This window comes from Primulina tabacum, chromosome 10 (assembly GCF_025594145.1).
Source record: "Primulina tabacum isolate GXHZ01 chromosome 10, ASM2559414v2, whole genome shotgun sequence".
NCBI classification, from domain to species: Eukaryota; Viridiplantae; Streptophyta; class Magnoliopsida; order Lamiales; family Gesneriaceae; genus Primulina; species Primulina tabacum.
In genome coordinates, this window is record NC_134559.1 from 3,069,444 (window position 1) to 3,092,128 (window position 22,685).

General features: G+C 34.1%; 1 protein-coding gene and 1 pseudogene across 1 annotated transcript; one reads left to right on the top strand and one right to left on the bottom strand.

The window, feature by feature from the left end:
• Positions 1-444: 444 nt before the first annotated feature.
• On the bottom strand, positions 445-5,422 carry LOC142505949 (serine/threonine-protein kinase BSK2-like; annotated as a pseudogene).
• A 12,470-nt stretch (positions 5,423-17,892) lies between these two features.
• LOC142506009 (ent-kaurenoic acid oxidase 2-like) lies at positions 17,893-22,290 on the top strand. Its single transcript, XM_075619145.1, has 8 exons — positions 17,893-18,428; positions 19,822-20,299; positions 20,637-20,900; positions 21,287-21,376; positions 21,458-21,536; positions 21,661-21,767; positions 21,881-22,002; positions 22,073-22,290. Exons 1-8 carry the CDS (start codon positions 18,205-18,207, stop codon positions 22,176-22,178), a joined length of 1,470 nt encoding a protein of 489 aa, XP_075475260.1. The 5' UTR covers positions 17,893-18,204; the 3' UTR covers positions 22,179-22,290.
• Positions 22,291-22,685: the final 395 nt, after the last annotated feature.

The window sequence follows — 22,685 nt, forward strand, 5'->3', positions numbered from 1 at the left end:
AATCTGTTTCATAGGACTTGTCCACTGCTGTTTACCCGACTAACATAGCCCACATCGAAATATAATGACCGCAGATTGCCACGTTATAAAAATATATATACAAATGAAAGTAACTAAATACACATTTGATTTTTCAGATTACTAAACCACAAATTGTCTAAACACACGCAGTCAAAAAATGAGGAAGATATAATGCTGCACATATAAATATGAAATTTAAACCTTAACTTGGATGAAAATAAAGAGTGGGGGGTTTGAGGGGTATCATTTTTAAAATTTATCATGACACCAAAAACAATTTTTATAGGCTACTTACACTTAATAATACAGGAGAAATGAAATATAATATATGCATTACAAATTTTAAATTCATGTAAGTTAAAAAAAAAAACTAAATTATATATGAATAACTTGCATAATTATTTCTTCCATGACAATAATAAAACAAGGAAAATAGAGCAGATACACATTTCTTGAACAAGAACACAAGTACATAACAATACCAACCCAGAGTATAGCCCTACTGAAGTACTTGAAAACATTCCATTACTTGAATCTTTTTGAACTACAATAGATATCGCGACCGTCTGCAAAAATTCATCGCCCCATGACACGATACGACACTTAATTTTCAACAGAAGACAAGCAAGCTTAATCTAGTTTCGCCAACTATTTTGTTTCTTAGCTTCAAATGCTGCTCCGTCATTGATCATATCCTGAGCGTCAGTCTCCATTCCAAGCTTGGAAAGAGCAAGTGCCTGCATGTAGAAGGCCGTTGGCCACTCGGGCCAGCAAACCTGAGCCTGCAAGGCGTCTCTCAAAGCAAGTTCTGGTTGGCCGATCATCAGATAAGAGAGAGCCCGCCTCACAAATACAGTGCCAGATGGAACAGTCATCAATGATACAAGCTACATGAAGTAAAATAATTGGATTCGGATTAGGAAAGAAGAGGGGAGAAACTTTACGCATAAGCAGATGCGCGAAAACAAATTTTAAAAACACGACGTGTTCTCGAAAAAAGATGGTAAGCAATATTTAACGTGAATGGGCAGAGTCTCAAGTACTGAATAAGTTAGACTTCGCAGGAATTAGGAACAGCAAAACTGCCCTGTCACACCCTGGACAAGCTCAAGCAAGTAAGATCATATACAGATTCTACTAACCACTTACTTTGTATCCACTATCACGGTATCACTTTATGGAAATCATTGATCCATGCTGATGTAGAAGTTCTACTAGTAGCATTTGAAAGTCATTACAGATGTTCCAGGATTTGACGCAGGAAAAGGTATCACATGCTCAACCCATACGATGGTAGAATATCAATCTCAAGCAAACAAGAACATTATACCTTGGAGTAGTAGTCAATTGCATTCTTGAAATCCTTGTCTCGGAAAGCAATATCCCCAAATTTCTTGGTATTTAGCATGTCTTGAACTTGTTGCGTCCACTCTTGGAATGAGAGCTTCACCAATTACAATATGATTTCAGTGAGCACACATTACATCAAATATGAATTGCAAATAGTAAAAGTATAATAAGTTTATACAACATAGATTAGGCATCAAAGTTCAGATTTTAATACGTGTTCTAAACAAGCAACACTGACTTCTATACAACACAAATGAATTTGGAGAGTAATGCTTGGAATATCCCACAAACTTGAGATCGTTTCCAATTCTTATGTTCAAAGATAACAAGAAAATAGCTAACCTCATTATCGGCACCTTCATCATCTTTGTAACCTGTCTTAAGTAAGATGTCCTGTACGGCAGTAAGGTCCATTCTTGCACAAGCCTTTCCAAGAGGAGAAAGCATGGTGGGCAGAACCACTGGGGTTTTTGTCACACCCATAAGCACATGCGATGCGACCTACAATAGTAAATAGCATCCCGTCTGCAAATTAATTCTAATATTGAGCTAATACAGCCGTTGGTTTGCCAAAGTCTATGTAATCATGAATAAGTGCGTAAAACAAAAGAAAATCTGTCAGATAGAAGTGTTACCTCGTTCTGCTTTTGAAGGGGTGCCACAGCAGAAAGAAGAAACTTGATACCAGGCCTATCCCTAGCCTCATACTGAAGGCACTTCGAGGCAAGTTCGACTAGTGCGGTAGCATCTTCATTAGCATATTGACCCTCCAAGGACGAGTCCATTACCAATAAAACATTTTTTCCTCTAATAAGAACTCTGTAAGCATTTAAAGTCGTGATATATTTTTCTATTTTCGGCATTGCAGTGGTCAAGTGCTTCTGCAATGTTGTATGCGATTCTCACACGCATTTCCCACGGGAGAGGTTGTTTATCCCCTACAGCAAAAAGTGAAGAAACCAGCCAGATGAAATGGCGGAAAATCAGAAGCTTTGCTATGCTTTATATGTGAACAAGTGGAAAGGGAGGACCAAAAGATATTCAGCATAAGAAAAATGTCAAATGATTTCAGAATTACTGAACTGGAGGTAAAAAAATACTACAATGAAACAGATGCTTCGATAGCGTATCATTTGGCATATATTCAGCAACTAATAGGCGTTCATCTCCTTCAGCACAGCATCCAATTAAGTTCACCATTCTCTTGTTTCGGACCTTGCCAACTCCAGCAGCTTCTGCCTGCGAATGGATGATAATTATGTCAGAAGCTTAGCAGTTTCTTAAGATTAGACAATTTTTTTGTGAAAAACCCGTCAGGGATAGAATAATAATTCTTGGAAAAGACATCTCACGCTCTGTCATTTACAGTTGATTGACAATGGCTAACAATTTCAAATTGACGATATGATATGTCCTAGCAAAATAAGTTGCGACAAGTTCAATATATGCTAGATAGAAACCTTAGAGGGGTTAAACCAGACCTATAACAAAACTCCGCCATCGAATTAAGGGATTATACGGAACATTCTTCCTCAACATGCAAATATCAATGCATATCTTGTTCTACGTAATCAAAGGAAAACTAAATCAAAACCAATTAACTGTAAAACTATTCCCTTCGACGGTTAAACAAAGACAGAGACAGATGGAACAATATCACCAATAGGGTGATTTTAATTTTACTACAGAAAAAATCAAGTAAAATTACAACGCTAGCACATTAGTCCATTTGACATATGCATTACATTATGGGATCAAATAAGTGAGACCTAGATAATCAATATAATCATATGGTTCCAGAATATTTTAGAGGCGGTAACTTGGTGAAAGGGAAGAGGGTTACAAACAGGAAAAACTATATATACCAGACCAGAGGTTGTTGGAGGATCATTCTCGTATTATTTTCTGTTTTGGCTAAATTTGTCTAGGTCAAGGAGATATTTCTTCTTGTAAAAGGAATTATTTCCTTGGCTGGGTAGAAATACTAAGATCATAGGTTTAGGTAGAAATACTCAGATCATAGGTTTAATCTGTTATCACATTTAATATTCTGAAATCCTTGCTCCTTGTTTGGTGAGATTTACACTTTGTTCATTTCATATTTTCTGTACTCTTTCGTGTGTGGTCGTAACACATTACAGTTGAATGGTAAGCAAATGAAAAGATATAGACACTTGAATGGCCAAAACATATAGAAAACTAACCACAAACTGTTGAGGTTCAGGCCATGATTGCTTTGAGAATCGTTTAATGGCAACAATCCGGTTATTTCTAAGCTTCCCTCTATATACAACATTAGGAGCTCTCTCTCCACTCTCTGAAACTATCAATTCACTGCTGAAGCCATTCGTTGCAGCTCGCAGTTCTGAAAGTGCAAATTCGTTGAAAGCAGATATTTGATCTCGATCCACTTGGTCCGCGTTCTCTGAGCAGTAATCAATCAACTGTTTTACCCTAAAGTGCTTGAATGTGGAAAATGCAGTATGTTCAATGTTGAACAATGATTTAAAAAAAATATTTGATTGTACAAGTATGTGTTAATATATTAAAAGATAATTATATCCGAAACAACCGTATCCCAGTATGACACTGCCACCAGCTCCATATTTTTGTTTGCTTAATTTGAAATTGAACACCAATCAAAATACAAAACCCAAAGTGACAAAAGGGTGAATAAAAAAAGCGCGACACAAAACTGACTACTAAACAAAACATTAAGTTGTATCCAGAATCCAGATACAAAGCAATTTACAGTGGAAATTTTGAGGGAAATGAAAGTAGTCCGTGAAAGGCAAAACACATGGTGTAAATTAAATGTATGGCAGTGACAATGTTTCCAGCCAAAACTCAAAAAAGCATAGAGCAGGGATGGACTTAGTGCAGTTCCGATAAAATGACTCGGAAATCCTGACACTGAACTACACAGATGGTCATGACATCAGCTGAAAACACGTGGGACTACTATGGCACTAAATTGGTATTACCGTATTTGGAAATTTTCATGTAGATTATACTAATTTTATTTAGTTAAAGGAAATGGATGATGGGATTCTTTCCAAGACATTGCTACGGAACTGGAATGGTAGCCACCGTGATCCATTCACATTTACATGATATCATGGTCACAATCCAAAGGACATTTCAAGTGCCCAGATAAAAAAGAAAAAATAATCACTAGCCACAGATAAACAAGCGCATAAAATGATTCGATCATTCATGAATCACATTCATATAGTCTCGCAACTAACAAAAAAAAAATTAAGAAGATTGGGAAACAATAAGAATCAATAAAGAATATTAAAGATAGCATCCAGAATGAGTTAAAAGTACACAAGCCAGCACACCCAAAAGCTCACCGAATGGTGAAGATAGAACCAAAAAAAGAAAGAAATTGAAATACCCGGATCTGGTTTAGCGTCAGGTTGAGACGATTCCTGGTCAGGGGACTGAATGTTAGCAGTTTTGGACTGCAAACATCCCATCGGCGCTAGTTTGTTCACATTCAGACTTCCACACTAACTCCGCGTATTTAATACTTGAATTTTTTTTAACCTTTTTATGCCTTGACAGGTGGTTTCAAGAAACAAGGAGAAAAACTTGAAATCGCGAAATCAACGCCAAGAAACTACCTCTCTATCTTCACCTATGAGCAAAAAAACAAGTTGGGTTTCAAGAAACAAGGCTAAAATTGCAATCTTGGGGAATCAATATAAGAAAGTTCCACTAAATCTTGTACCTTAGAACTAAAAACCTTGAAGGGTATCAAGAAAGAAAGCTAGAATAATTTGTTCTTGGGGAATCAATGTGGATGGCTGGATGCAACTCGACTTTACCTGTGTGTGAGAGGGGGGATTGATTATTAGAAGAGTGGGAGTGGGATTTGAGATGATAAGAGGATGAATGGCATGTGAAGAGAGAAGAAGAGGTACTGATTTTGCAGTAAAAACTATAAAAGGCTTTGGTGGTTGTGTGCTTCCAATGGAGCAGTTCCATTTTTCACACCTGCAGCAACTGTGTGCGTCTCTCTGCGTTTTTGTAAAGCTTGTGTGCCTTTTTGTATGTATAAAAGTTACCGTGAAAAAAGAAAGTATTAGTTGATGTATTTAATGCAGGAGATTTATTGATTTTTAATGATTTTTGTAGATTTTAAAATCTACATGTATTCAATTAAGATTTTTACGTACTCTATAGAAGTCTAGTGTTATTCAAAATAGAATTTTATAGAGTTTTAAAAAGTCAAGTGATATTCAACATTGATTTTTAAAAACTCTATAAAAGTCTATAGGTATTCAAATTTTCCATAGACTTTTAATAACTTCATAGAATTCATTAATATACAAACATTAAAGTCTAAAGTACAACAATAAATTGTCAAAAATTGTATTTGGTTCAACCCAAAGATTTGGATGGATTTTTAAAACTTCTAACTTATACACAAACTATTTATTTATTTTTTTGTCGCTTCACATCACCCTCTCTTCTTATCTCCTCTTCTCTCATCAATCTTTATCACTCTCTCAAATTTTCGAAGTGTATCTTTGTATATATATTTTCATTTTTCCTTTTCAAATTTTTTATTTTTTGGCTGATTGTTCATTTAATAATTTTTTATTTTAATATCATAGGAAATTTTGAATTCTAGAATTGATTTTGTGATTTTTAATTATTGATTTATACAAATTAATGTAATATTCAATAATAATAAAAGATGATCCAAAAAAATGTTGTTTGATTCTTAATAATTGAATAGCTTCACAACAACCATGATTTTTTAAATTTTTTTTAGCATTTTCAATTAATATGTAAGCTATGATACTTTTATACAAAATTATATCAACACAATACTAAATAATATTTTTTTCACATGTATATTATCAATTCAAAAACAATGTTACATATTAATCAATTGATGTATTTTAAAAAATTTACAAACATGCATACAAACCCATATATATACACATGTAAGGATTAAATGATTTAACTTTTAAATAAGTAAATTTATTTATTAATATAAATATTGAAAAATAATTTCAAACTGAATATGTTATATATGTCAATTAATTACCGGTTCAAAGAAATTAATAAAAAATAATATGTTATAATTAAGTACAAAATTTATAAAATTTCATAAAAAAATTCACAAAAGTCTATAAAAATCTTGCAAAAAAGTCTACATGAATCCACATAAATCTGTTTATAAATATGTGAGATTCTGTAAAAGTCAATAAAAATCTATCAAATCCATAAAAGTCTATCATTTGAAAAAGTCATTAAAAATTATCAAAACTCTGAATTGAATACACCCTACTTAGATCATATAGTTTGGTATATAAAATTTGGATCACTTTTTAAATATATTTTGCAAAATAAATGTCGAAAATCTCCTTAAATACAAAGGCTAGATAAAAAATAGGTTTTTTGTGACATGGTCTTACTCGTTTATATTCAGACGAGATGAGACGACCCGAACTATATCTATCATAAAAAATAATAATTTTAGCAAAAAAAACATTTTTCCATGAATTGGATCGAGTCGAAGATCTCTATAACAAAATTGATCTTCAAAACAATGACACGAGAGTTTTGTGAAACAAAAATTGAAATTTTGATCAAACATGTATTATATTCTAAATTTTATATGTGTGTGGTGCGTGTGTATGCGTGCAATATAAGGAGAAATTATGTAAGTTTCATTTTATTTTTTGAATGATATAAGCTCCATTTGGACAAGTATTTTTAAACGTTTTTTAAAGATAAATTTTCAAAATCTTTATAAAATATTTTAAAAGTAGTTTTAAAAATAAATATGTGTTTGAATATATAAAAAAAATTTACAATTAAAAAGTAATATGTTTTGATTTTTATTATTATCTTCTTTTATAAAAAGATCACTCTCACTTGTTTTAAAATCTATATTGAAACATTTTTTAAATATATTTTATATAATAATCTAATTCAAACACATATTTAAGTTTATATTTATCTTTTCAAAATAAAAATAATTTAGCCTTAGTTTATAAAAACAAAATAAAACATCTTAGTTACAAAATCCATTAACGGCCCAAACTTTTTAGTTCGAATTCTATGTGTAGATGTTGAAAGTACTAATGGGCCTATGTCAGCCCAAAGCGTGAAGAATAATTTTAACCGAGGCGCCCATCAGACGAGACACGTGCGTCGCTCGTGCATCATAAGCAATCGAACTTTCCACTTTTACTCCATCGAATCCAACGAAAAGGTCAGCACCTCCAAATCTTATCGAACAGGTATTTTTCTCCAAAGTCTCTCTATTTTTTTTTTATTTCTTCCGCCGTTTGATTCGTGTTGTTGCTTGATAATAATTTCAATGGAGAATTTATTTATGTTATATTTGTTTGTTTTGATGGTTATTAGTTCTTGCTTTGTCTTGTCTTGACTACAATTTGACTTTGATTTCGTTTTGCTATAGATGATGGATTCTTGATGGTAATATGCTCGAAATTTTGTGTTTCCTTTCCGAGGTTTTGATGTAAGATTGATTGTCCCTTTTTAGGGGGTTTTATTGTGTTCATCTCGAGTTTCTTGTTTTGTCTCGTCTTCTCATATGTTTCTTTTAGGCACGCCTTTTGTTCTGTATTTTTCAGTGCTCAAATACTTTGATTGTGTTTGGTTGATACTCAGGAATGAGTCCCAAAGTGATGAGTTTCAGACCAGGTTGTTATATGGTGAATCATCTAAGGTAAAGAGTAATAAGACTATCGGATGAATTTGTTGATTAGACATGTGGATCAGTGAACTCAGCTAATTAGCAGGCAGTCTTTCCTGATGGTCTTCTTTCTAACCTTGACCAAATCTTCAAGCCCGTGTCTCATTTCAACACAGTCTACATGCACATACATTTGTATTATTTTTTTGTTAGATCGAGTAGCAGGATTATGAAAATATATTGATAATTTAGTTTTTTTTCTTGATTGAAGCTGAACAAATAGAGAGGATATTGACCAGTTTTACTGAATTTGTGTGAGCTAGTATCCACTTGATCTGTGGCCTAATATCTTTGTAACGAGGTAGGACTTTCTTAGGATGTTCTGGAAAGCCATGCTCATGTTGAGTTCTTGGCATCTTGCATGGGCATTGTAGCTGCTATTTCCTTCTAATGAAGAAGAAAATTGGTATACAGTGAATTAGATTCCACAGTAAAAAGTATTCATGCGTTAGGGAATCATTGTAATTCCAAGGGACGATATTTCCTGGTGTTACAATTCAAAGGCTCTTTTTTGTTGTTGTGACATTTAATGATGATTGCTTTCCATGGACTATGGAGCATGTGCCGGTTGGTTTTTCAGAGTCGATATCGTGGTTGCAGCGAAGAGTTATTTCTTTTTACGATCTGCGGAAAAAAATAATATTTTTTGGGCTTCTATCGATATTAGTAGAACTTATAGAAATGTTTCTTATATATGCTGATGTATTAAGTTTGGCCTGATACATTTGAAGAAAAATTGCTTGGTTTCCATCATATTGATACAGTCTGGTTAGTCCCCTTCACTTTGATGTTTCAGGATTGATATCTATGGATAAGGAAACACCTGTCAAAGACACAGCTGAGGACGCGACTCGGGAATCACTAATCGAAATCTCATATCGAGTACCCGAAGCAGATCCAAATACTGAAAAGTCTCCCAAAGATGTAGAACACGAGAAAGTCATTGCACCTATCGTTTGTGATGGAGACGAGAAAACCCGATCTAAGTTAATCTCCATATCATATTCACCGTCACCAGACGTGAAAGGGCTACCGTTATTACCTGGGCAAGTTGATGGTTAGCCTTCCACAATGAGTCTATAAATTGTGACAAAATGTAAATTTACCTTGTGATAAACTAAAGAACACTCTATTTACTGGATATTCGGTGTAATTGTGTTTTCTTTCGAAAACCTTGTATTGTAATGGATTTCATTATACGTTTGTGTGAGTTAGCTGGAACAACTTTCGTACCTGTTGCTTAACGCGCATTATTCAGTCTTTCACTGGGGAAAAAACCAGATATGGAACAATATGCAGGACCCGATATTTTGTGCCATTTATATGTAAAGATTTGTTATTTGGGTTAGATTTGTTATTTGGGTTCCATGGGTTTCGGAATTAGAAATCTCAATTACGAGTCTTTGGTATAATAGAATTTTAAAAAGAGATTGATATTTGATGAGATTTGGTGGCATTTGATATACTAAATGAAATTCTAATTTGATATACCAAATTAGTAAAAATAAAAGATTTCATGGGATTTGGATTAAATGAATAAAATTAATTTTTTTTCCCAAAACTAATTAAAATATGATTTTTTTCAAAAAAAAAATGCATTTAATTCACAAATATTTTATGGTACAATTGAAATTTTTATTTTGAAATTATGTTAAAATTTATGTAAATTCTTTTTTTAAAGATTCTCGATTATTTTTTAATGCTAAAAATCTTATTTATCATAATTTTATGGCTTTATCTCAGTTTTTATTTTGATGACCTTTTTTATCATTCTTAAAAAATTTATTTACTAAAAATATATATTGTTTACTTATAAATCATGTTTCTTGGGCAAATTTTGTGTGTATTGGGATGGAGAGGAGAATGATTTTATGGATGGAAAGCATTCAAGATTTTGAGACAGAATGGTTCTAACAGGAACCCCACCCGACATTGTGACCTTCGAGTATTAGATTATATTATCCAATGAATCAAAGGGCATGGCCATTGAGGGCCTAGAGTAGAAGACATCTCAAAAGTTGATAATTCCAGCTTGTGAATGATAGCAGAAGAAAACAACATGTTTATCTGTGCATAGCCCATTTTGCTCTGTTTTCTGAGGTTGTCCTTTAAATCTTTTGGAGATTTCGATGGATTTCCTTGCTCTTCACAAACTCAGTGTTTTCGTCTGTTCTTGAGTAGTGATGTGTTCTGCTGCAGATGGGACACAATTTTAATGGGCATTTCTGGTTCTGAGTTACTGTTTTTGGTCGTTTTCTACTCAAAAAGGCTCCTATAAACAGAGGATATTTTTATCATTTAGTGGCCAAAAAATATATTATGATATTGACACTCCGGATGCGTTAGCTATTTAGTTTTCAGAAATGATTTTGAGATATGTATCTCTGCTGTCACTTTTATTTTTTGAATTCGAAACTTTTCTGCAAAAATGGGAGGGGGGACCGGTCAAATAAAATTAAATGAGTTAACACGTTTTTTGCAGGCTGGCAAATTTGACGAATAAAATGAAGCAGAAGAAAAAACGTATTTTCACACGGACAAAGGGCTCTATAAATTGAGCTTCCCCTTCATTCTGAAATCATCCTTTCTTCGAGTTTTCTCTCATCTTATAAGCATTTGAGTGCTTAGTTCTATAATATTTGTGAGGTATTTTGTTCTCCTGTATTAAGAGAATGTGTGATCTCTTTGGAAACACAAGTAAGTGAGTTATACACCGTAAAATATTATAGTGGAATTCTTTTAATCTTGCATGTGGTTTTTAGCCTAATAATTTTTAGGGGTTTTTCCACGTAAATCTCGGTGTCCAGTTTATTCTTTATTTTCGGGTTTTATTATCTCAAATTCCGCATGTGGGACCAATAAGTGGTATCAGAGTCTTGGTTTAAAATTTCTTAAAATTTTGAGTATGCTCTGTGGTTGCAGCCTAGACTGATCTTCCACATCAGAAAAGATTTTTTGAGATTTTTTATTTAAGGCGGTATTATTTTGTCCAGTCTACTAAAATTGTTGTAGACATAATGGCGGGAAGGTACGAGATAGCAAAGTTCAATGGAAGCAATTTTATGATGTGAAAAATAAAGATACAAGCAGTTTTAAGAAAGGAGAATTGCTTGGCAGCTATTGGAGATAGACCAGTGAAAATTACGGAAGATGGAAAGTGGAATGAGATGAATGATAATGTTGTTGTCAATTTACACTTGGCTATAAGCTGACGAAGTATTGTCAAGTATCTCTGAGATAAAATCAGAAAAAGTTATCTGAGATACTCTGACAAAGATGTACGAGGTCAAGTCGCTACACAACATGATTTTCCTAAAGAGAAGACTTTATACTCTTTGGATGGCGGAATCCTCATCGATGACCAACCATATCAATACACTAAATACTCTATTTGCCCAACTCACTTCCATGGGGCATAAAATAGGGGAAAATGAACGTGCGGAGCTTCTACTTCAAAGTCTACCAGATTCATATGATCAACTTATCATCAACATAGCCAACAATATTCTGATGGGCTTTCTAAGATTCGACGATGTCTTAACTGCGGTTCTCGGAGAATAAAGCCGGCGCAAGAATAAGGAAGACATGTTGGTTACTTCGAAGCAGGCAGATGCTTTGCCGATGATAAGAGGAATATTTATGGACCGTGACTCCAGTAGGAGCCAAAGGCGAGGTAGATCAAAATCAAGAAGTAAGAAGAAAAATATTTACTGCTTTAAATGTGGCGGTAAAGGGCACTTCAAGAAACAGTGTACGAGTATCGAGAAGAGTTCTCAAGGAAATGTGGCCAGTACTTCAGGCGGTGGTGAAATATTATTCAGCGAAAGCAACAGTCGATGAAGGCAGACACAAATTTTGTGACACTTGGATTATGGATTCAGGAGCGACGTGGCACATGACGTCTCGGAGAGAATGGTTTGATCATTATGAACCAGTCTCAGGAGGATCTGTATTCATGTGAAATGATCATGCCTTGGAAATCGCTGGGTTCGGTACTATCAAAATTAAAATGTTTGATGGCACCATTCGCACCATACAGGAGGTACGACATGTGAAAGGACTGACGAAAAATCTTTTGTCCTTGGGGCAATTGGATGACATCGGGTGCAAAACTTGGATCGAGAACGGGATCATGAAAATTGTGAAAGGACGCGCTTGTGGTTATGAAGGCAGAAAAGGTTGCTGCAAATCTGTATGTACTTTTGGGAGAAACACACAAAGAGGCAGAACTAGTTGTTGCATCAATTGGGTTCAGGAAAAGAATTAACATTGTTATGGCATAGAAAGCTCGGGCATATATCAGAACGAGGGTTGAAAATTCTCTCAGAACGGAAGCTGCTGCCGGGACTTACAAAAGTGTCACTACCCTTTTGTGAGCACTGTTTTACCAGTAAACAACACATATTAAAGTTTGCCACTTCTACTGCCAGGAGCAAAAGCATATTGGAGCTGATTCATTCGGATGTTTGGCAAGCATCGGTTGTATCCCTAGGAGGAGCGAGATACTTTGTCTCGTTCATTGATGATTTCTCTAGGAGATGTTGGGTGTATCCGATCAAGAAAAATCAGATGTTTTCCAAGTCTTCAAAGATTTCAAAGCGCGGGTTGAACTTGATTCTGAAATGAAAATCAAGTGTTTGAGGACTGACAATGGAGGAGAATATACCAGTAACGAATTTGATGCATATTGTCAACATGAGGGCATCAAAAGACAGTTTACGACGGCTTACACACCTCAACAGAATGGAGTGGCAGAGCGGATGAATAGGATCTTGTTGGACAGAACAAAAGCTATGTTGAGGACTGCGGGTCTAGACAAGTCATTCTGGGCAGAAGCAGTCAAAACCGCTTGTTATATTATCAATCGTTCTCCTTCAGTGACGATTGATCTGAAGACTCCGATGAAGATGTGGACTGGGAAGACGACGGATTATTCTCATTTGCATACATTTGGAAGTCCAGTGTACGTTTTGTATAATGAGCAAAAAAGATCGAAGTTGGATTCGAAATTCAGAAAATGTATCTTCTTGGGATATGTTGATGGAGTAAAGGGGTTTCGATTGTGGGATCCTACTGTTCACAAGCTTGTCATCAGCAGGGATGTTATCTTCGAGGAAGATAAATTAAAGGGAGACAAAGGCACACCGAATTTAGAAAATACTATTTTTCAGGTGGAAAATAAGACGTACGAAGGTCAAATTTCTTGTGAAGCAGTACCAGAGCACGAAGAACAAGAACATGTTAAGTCTGAGGTTTCCAATGTGAGACAGTCAACTCGAGACAGAAGACCACCAGGTTGGCTTTCAGATTATGCCACTGAAAGCAATATTGCATATTGTCTATTATCAGAGGATGGTGAGCCTTCGAGTTTCCACGAGGCTACTCAAAGCTCGGATGTATCCTTGTGGATGATAGCAATGCAAGAAGAATTGGAGGCATTAGACATGAGTAAAACTTGGGATCTTGCTACACTACCACAAGGGAGGAAAGTCATTGGAAACAGATGGGTCTATAAGATCAAGCGTGATGACAATAACCAAGTGGAGCGGTATCGTGCTAGATTGGTGGTAAAATGATATGCTCGGAAAGAAGGCATTGACTTCAATGAGATATTTTCTCCTGTGATTCGACTACAAGAGTCAGAGTAGTGTTGGCATTATGTGCGATGTTTGACCTACATCTAGAACAACTAGATGTGAAAACGACATTTCTTAATGGAGATCTTGAAGAAGAAATTTATATGCTCCAGCCAGAAGGTTTTGCGGAAAAAAGGCAAAGAGAACTTGATTTGCAGGTTGAACAAATCTCTGTACGGTCTCAAACAGGCGCCGAGGTATTGGTATAAGAGATTTGATTCTTATATCATGAGCCTTGGATACAACAGACTGAGTGCAGACCCTTGTACGTATTTCAAGAGGTCTGGTGATAATTATATTATTTTGCTGTTGTATGTGAACGACATGTTGGTAGCAGAAAGATTCTTGGGACCAGCAAACAAGATTCTAGGGATGCAAGTTCACCGAGATAGCAAGTTCACCGAGATAGAAGTAACAGAAAGATTTGGCTTTCCCATAAAAATTATTTGAAGAAAGTCTTGCAACGCTTCAACATGCAAGATAGCAAGCCAATATCAACCCCACTTCATGTTAACTCCAAGTTATCCTTTGAGATGTGTCCTAGCAGTGAAGCAGAGAGGATGGAGATGTCTTGAGTACCATATGCATCAGCGGTGGAAAGTTTGATGTTCGTCATGATCTGTACAAGACCGGAGATTGCTCAAGCAGTGGGAGCAGTTAGTCGGTATATGGCGAATCCTGGACGAGAGCATTGGAGCACTGTCAAGAGGATCCTTAGATACATTAAGGGTACCTCGAATGCTGCATTATGTTATGGAGGATCGGATTTTAGACTCAGGGGCTATGTCGATTCAGATTATGCAGGTGATCCTGATAAGAGGAAATCTACTACTGGTTATGTGTTTACACTTGCGAGGGGAGCAGTAAGATGTGTTTCAAAACTGCAAACAGTTGTGGCGTTATCTACAACGGAGGTAGAATATATGGCAGCTACTCAAGCTTGCAAGGAGGCAATATTGATTAAAAGGTTATTGGAGGAGATCGGACACACACAAGAGAATGTTCCTTTGTTTTCTGACAGTCAGAGTGCCTTGCACATCACAAGGAATCCATGCTTTCATTCCAGGACTAAACACATTGGAGTACAATTTCATTTTGTGCGAGAAGTAGTAGAAGAAAGAAGCGTGGATATGCAGAAGATCCATACGAAAGAAAACATAGCTGATTTTCTGACCAAGCCAGTGAACACTGAAAGTTTGAGTGGTGTAGATCCTCAAGTGGTCTAGCAGAAAGGTAAGCAGCAGGGAATGACAAGATTGAAAGAATTATTGGAGATGTGTGATTCTCAATCAAATCTCCAAGTGGGAGAAATGTCGGCAAAAGTGGGAGGGGGGACCAGTAAAAGAAAATTAAATGAGTTAACACGTTTTTTGCAGGCTGGCAAATTTGATGAATAAAATGAAGCAGAAGAGAAAACACGTTTTTATATGCGTTTTCACACGGACAAGGGGCTCTATAAATAGAGTTCCCCCCTTCATTCTGAAATCATCCCTTATTCGAGTTTTCTCTCATCTTATAAGCATTTGAGTGCTTAGTTCTATAATATTTGTGAGGTGTTTTGTTCTCCTGTATTAAGAGAATGTGTGATCTCTTTGGAAACACAGTGAGTGAGTTGTACACCGTAAAATATTACAGTGGAATTCTTTTCATCTTGCCCGTGGTTTTTACCCTAATAATTTTTAGGGGTTTTCCACGTAAACCTCGGTGTCCAGTTTATTCTTTATTTTTGGGTTTTATTATCTCAAATTCCGCACGTGAGACCAATAAAACTATCATTTCGTATTTAATTTAAAGGCTTACCTAACATATAAGTTCCATCGTAATAAAAAAACAAATCTTTAATATTATGGTCATTTTTGTGTAAAAGATTTCGATATTATATAAAATCAGAACTTTAAATATGTCTGTTTATAAGAATTTTTTAACACTTATTTAGTTATTTAAATGTTAACTTTAGCTATTTTAAAAATAGCTTTTTATAATATTTTGTGTATTAATAGACGTGATCATTTATCCTCCAAACAAAACATATCATCATTTTATATTTTATTTGAACTCGAATAAAGTGTATTTGTTGCAGAGATTTACTAATTTTTTTTAAATAATATATTTTGTGAAACTGATAGAATTCTGCTCAATTTTGTAAAATCTGGCATATTTCTAAAAAAATTCATAGAATCTTTTTGATTTATTTTGCACGACTTTTATTGACATTTATGAACTTTATTTTATGAATTTTCTAATTTATTTTTGTTATTTTTTATTTTTACCTAACCAACAAATGTGAATACCTTTTATTTATTTAAAAAATTTATCTATCAATATAAATATTTTTTATTAATTAATTTAATTTACGAAAGACGATAAATAATCACTACTGCATTTATTACGATTAAAATTCAATTATTTAAGTCAATTCAATATGTTTATTTTTTAATAATATTCTTTTAAAAAAATATACAACAATAATTTTCATTATTAATAAATAATCAAACTTAAAATAATTTCATTCATTTTATGTAAATTTTGTTTGAAAAAACATATAATTTTGTTTTTGAAAATATATCTAATAACAAATAAATAAAATAATTATTTTTACCTGATAATAAAGAATAAATAAGTTATAATATTTGCGATTAGTGGAACTTTATAAAATCTTGATATATTTAATTTATTATAATTACATCAATATTTGTGTATTATATGTGTATCTCTAACCACCGGTCATCCTATATGCACTATGAGGCAACAGAAAATTAAAGTTCACTAATTTCTATAGTGGAAAAATTGCACTTTTGGTTTCGTGTGTTTATATATTTACAAATTTTATAATTTATATTGTCAAATTTAAATTTTAGTTATCTATTTGCTATTTTTGACATTTTGCATCGGAAGTGATATAACTAAATCGCCAAAAAAAATAAAAATAATAATTAAAATAACAAATAAGCCAATAATAAGTCTCTTGTGAGACATTTTTGTTCGTAATACGAGTCAATCATGACCATATTTAAAATAAAAGTAATTTTTGTGGCATAAAAAATAATACGTTTTCATAGGTCATATTAATAGAATATTCGTCTCAGAAAATTGTCTCGTGAAATTTTTTCACGTAAATTTTTGTGATAAATCAATATATATGACCAAAAATAATTTACTATGCTTATTATCAACACTCCAGAGTTATCAAACAATGGTTTTTTTTCCCCCCTATTAAACAATGGTGTTTCAATGGTATTTTAGGATCAAATTTGGCTCGAAATACTTTCCTCTTACCCTTTTTCTTTTTCTATATATAAGCGGATTGAATAATAATCAAATCGATAAATCAGAATTTTCATTTCTTTCCACGCATGCTTTGATACCAAACTTTTATGATGGACATGCAAGTAGGGAATTCGAGACTGCCGTGGGCCGTTTCTTAGCTTTGTCGAAAGAGGCAGCCCATGACCCATTTAAAAATACATTATTAAGGTCAACTATTTTTTTATAAAAAAAAATAGAGATTAATGTTTGAAGAAATAGATATTTTATTAGGCAACGATATAAAGTAAAAAAAAAAAAAAAAACAAGGGATACGAGCGAATTATGTGTGCATGATTATTATATTTACAATTAGACAAGAATTTTCGAAGCTTCAGCTAACGGCGAAATAAAAAATTAACAAGAATTTTCTAAAGTATAAGGATGAAAAAATAAATAAATATAAGAGTTTTGATATGCTGCACACCTATGTGAGCACCAATGTGCCACTCACCAATGGGATGTGATGAAATATAGAAAAATTGATATATATATCAATTAGTGGTGTGTGTGAAGAGGAAAAGAGGAAAAACAACGTTAATTCGGTCGATTCAGAAAGAGTTTACAGTAATACGACTACCTATTTCTCCCTAACAACTTATTTTTGAATAAGTCGTTTGTTTTTGAATATTTTTGAAGTCGTTTTCGACTTCGTAAATGTGAACACCTGTCAGCTCTAAGACAAACTCCAAAACACAACGTTATGTTATTCTAATTTGGGACCATCGTTGCACGTTGTATCTAAGCCCCATACAAACACGACGACAAAACGAATACAACCAGGCCGGCAAATTTAGCTTCTTATATGTCATGTTTTCCATTTATAAACATACAGAAATTCCATCCCCCTCAATTCACCCACTTTATTATTATATATATACATATTTATTTGTTTGAAACAAATCCCACTACGTCTCTCTGCCTCACCTTTATATGCACTATCATAGTACTCGGAAAAGGACTCATCGTGGGAGTATAAAACTTCTTCTCTTCTGGTTTTTTTCGGCTGTTCCTCCTTCAACATCTTTGTTGCCAATCACACAGTTACCCCTTTTCAATTTCAAGAAAATCAAGCTCAAAATCTTGAAAAGGTCACTCCTTTTGATCTTCTGACAACCTTTTCTCCTGCTACTAGTTAAGCCGTGGAAGATGGGTTGGATGGTTGTATTATTGGGGTGTTTTTGTGGGGTTTTTATGGTGAAATGGGCGTTAAAGAGTGTAAATTGCTGGTATTGTGAGAGGGGATTGGGTGACAAAAGGTATGAACTTCCGCCAGGTGATTTCGGTTGGCCGTTTATCGGCAACATGTGGTCCTTCCTCAGAGCTTTCAAGTCTGCCAATCCTGAATCTTTCATTTCCTACTTCGTCAACAGGTCACCATCTCTTTCTATTTACAGAGTTTCTGTCTCTGTGTGTGTGTATATATTCAGGTAATCTATTGACAGGGGACAAGAGAGTTAGGAAGTGATTTCACTTATTTATGAAAGAATGAACAAAATTTTAAATTTCTTAATCCATTGCTCTCAATTTCTACTCTTTCATTCTTAGGTACTTGTATATGTTTGTGGGAATATACTATGAACTATGGTTATATAATATTCAGTGTTCACCATCGCTTGTATGAAGTGCACCAGAATGCTGTAATAAAAAAAAAGGAATGTGTCGTGTATGGACTGAGAATCTTTGGAGCAGGCATGAAGTTGACATGTTCTGTGTTACTCTTTTTTTTTAAATTAATTTTTAGGCTCATTATTTAGTTATTCTTTGATATATAACATAATAAGTCTCATGGAATGCAAAAAGATGGCATGTGATAATTAATGATTGCCCCCATGTTTAGTTATCAGTAATTGGTTGTTTAACTTTGTATGTGTGCTTTAGTAATTTACATTGTCAGAAGTGTAAAAAGTGAGTGTGTTTTTTTTACATCTTTTTATCAGTTAGAATTAGTCAAATGTCTGGTAAATGAAAAAATTAGTGTCCGTCACTCTCACAACTCGCACAAAAAATTACTGTATCGACCAGAACAAGTTGGTCTGATCAAAACTCGACATCATAATTAGGATTTATGCCGGAAACACTAACAAAATTTTCAGACTATTATTCTATTCCATAAATATTACACTGTTTTATATATATATATATATATATATATATATATATTAAAAAAGAAAAGAAAAGAAAAGAAAAGTATTTGAGTTGTCATATCAATCTTGTTATGACGTGACATATCCGATTTATTTTCTTATCATAAATTTGACTTTTTTTTTCTAAATTTCACGTCTTACCGAATCACATCTATTCGTTTTGCTTTTTCTGTAATTGTTTCTTATATCATTTGGAATGGTGAAACTAAATTTACTTGGTAGATTCTATTAGTTTCAAGTTGTTTTAAAGAAAAAAAATATTTTTGATTTTTTCATGATTTTGATCTTTTATATTTTTAATTTAGTTTTAGTCCGATATTTTTATTTGTTGTTTGCAATTTTTGCCACATTTTATGATTGAATTATTGTGATATGACGTTGATCATGATTTTCGATGGAAATGACTAAAATTAAATATAAAAAATTTAAATTACATGTCTAAGCAGATAATTCAATTGTTATTAGTCTATTGAGAATACGATGACAACATTTTCACGTTTCCCTTGGATTTTTACATTCTCACGTCTCAGATTGAATGTTCGAAATTTAATCAAATTCATTGATATATTACTCCATCCGGTATAAAAAAATGCTCGGCTTTTTTCCCAAAAAATTGCAGATTTGGACATACTGGAATGTACAAGGTGTACATGTTTGGCAACCCTAGTATAATTGTCACCACAGCAGAAACATGTCGGAGAGTTTTAACTGACGATGACTCGTTCAAGCCAGGTTGGCCATCGGCCACCATGAACCTCATCGGAAAGAATTCATTCGTCGGAATTTTCGATGAGGAGCATAGGCGGCTGCGCAAGTTGACATCAGCACCTGTGAACGGGCAAGATGTGCTATCTGTTTACCTGAAATATATAGAAGATAATGTCGTATCGGCCTTAGAAAAATGGGCAGAGATGGGACAAATCGAGTTCTTGACTGAACTTAGGAAACTAACTTTTAAGATAATAATGTACATTTTCTTGAGCTCAGAAAGTGAAGCTGTTATGGAAACTTTGGAGAGGGAGTATACCGCATTGAACTATGGAGTCAGAGCTATGGCAATCAATATTCCTGGATTTTCTTACCATAAGGCACTTAAGGTAATTAGCATTGCTGAATGTGTTCCGATCTATGTAGTAAAGATTGCACCTTTTGTGGCATGTTTTTTTATTCAAGACACTAAATTAGATAATATTCCAATGTGATCATAAAAAGATCTTCTCAAATTTGAGCAATTGCCAGTTACAAGTCATACTAGCTACAATGTACGCTGTCTGCTATGTTGATAACTTGGTGTAAAAAGCATCAGATTCTACTAAAGATATGAGACCAATTATGAAAAAAAAAATAAAAAATTGAAATATTCCAATGTACGTTTAATGATGTTTTTTCCATTCGCCAAAACATTGATTCTTAAATCAACTGTTGATCATTCAGGCTCGTAAAAAACTTGTCGCTGTTCTTCAAGGTATAGTAACAGAACGTAGGGAGCGGAGGAGGAAACATCTGCCAAGCGAGAGGAAAGACATGATGGATGCTCTAATGAATGCTGAAGACGAGTATGGTAGAAGATTGAATGACGAAGAGATTATCGACATTTTGGTCATGTACCTAAATGCTGGCCATGAATCCTCGGGGCATATTACTATGTGGGCAACACTGTTCCTCCAAAACCATCCCCATGTGTTTGAAAAAGCTAAGGTAACGTTAAATATTTCAGGGAATGAAATATACTGAGTTTTCTGCTATATATATGTATGTTAAATGAGAGCTTAATGTTGTGCTATCCGTGTAGCAACTGCTGGCTCTATTCTTATATACTAATCCATTTGGCTTGTGGATGAGATAATAACACTCCAATTATTAAAAAAACTTGAGCTAAATATGAGACGATACAAGGACGTTGAATCCCATCCTATTTTGTTATTTTTGCATTAATTCTACTATCATAGGAAACAGTAGTTTTACTTTTTAAAGTCACGCAGAATCCCACTTCCTTCAAATGGCCATCAGTATTGCGCTTTAAACTCCTTTTTCTCACTATATTCATGACGAATTTTTTTATATAAAATGTGGGATGCATTCAGGCAGAGCAAGAAGAAATTGTGAAAAACAGGCCACCAGGTCAACAAGGTTTGACGCTTAGAGAAGTTAGACAAATGGAGCATCTTTCCAAGGTTTGCTGTCTTACTAACTCATTGACGATGTCGGCTTCAGATTCCTTTACTCTTAAAAAATTATGCTTGTAAATCTCATAGGTAATCGATGAAACACTTCGCATCGTTACATTCTCACTTGTGGTCTTCCGAGAGGCAAGGAAGGATGTTCGCATCAGTGGTAAAACTACTATGTCAACAATCCATGCCCTTTTTGATTTTGTTCATGCTTAGAGCATGGTTCTTAAATTGACTGTGTCCGACAAAAAGTCACGTTTTTCTTGATTTGATTCTTCAATCTTCAGGTTACACGATCCCGAAAGGATGGAAAGTTTTGGTATGGTTTAGGGGTGTTCATCTAGATCCTGAAACATATGTGGAACCGAAGAAGTTCGATCCTTCGAGATGGGATGTGAGTTTCTTTGCGATTGAAATAATGCGCTGAGTTTTTCTGGTGGCGCTATGTCATATTATGTGATTTATACTTCAGTCTCTAATCCTAATACGTCCCAATATAATGCGCAGGGATTCACACCCAAAGCCGGGAATTTTCTTCCTTTCGGTGCTGGAAGCAGATTGTGCCCCGGAAACGATCTTGCCAAGATCGAAATCGCGATATTTCTTCACTATTTTGTCTTGAATTACAAGTTCGTCCTCTCATCGCATTCTTGATTTTTCTGGGGAAAATTTCATAATATATTTCGTTGCTTGTTGCAGGCTTGAGAGACAAAATCCCGCGAGTCCATTGATGTACCTACCACATTCCAGGCCTAAAGACAATTGTCTAGGGAGGATAAGAAGAGTTGTTACTCGAAATGTATAGTTCTTGATTTTTTTTATATATTTATTTTCACGTTGAAAATCCTCTTCTTTTTTGGCTCCTAAATAATATTTTATTATTTCCGCCATCTCCATCTTTTATTGAATCCAATGATATTTGATGCTACGAGTTGTTTACAATTATCCAACAGCTCCACATTCGACACTATTTCTGACAAATCATTATATTATTTCGTTTGTTCGATATAATCATTATATAAATCACTTTCTTATGTTTTCTATTCAGTTTGACATTCAATTATAATAATAAGGGGAAAAACCACTAAAAAAGAACTTCAGTGTTTAAAATATCTAAAAAAAAAATTGTAACTCGACTTTAAAATCTCAACTCAACCCCTAACCTGAATTCTTGATTTGTCTGGGAAAAATTTCTTAATATCATAATATTTGAATTTGATTCAACAAAAAATTTAACATTTGAGGATGAGTTCGAACTCGGTTGAGTATAAATCTTGCTAATTGCATTCGACAAGTCATTTTGAATTATTCG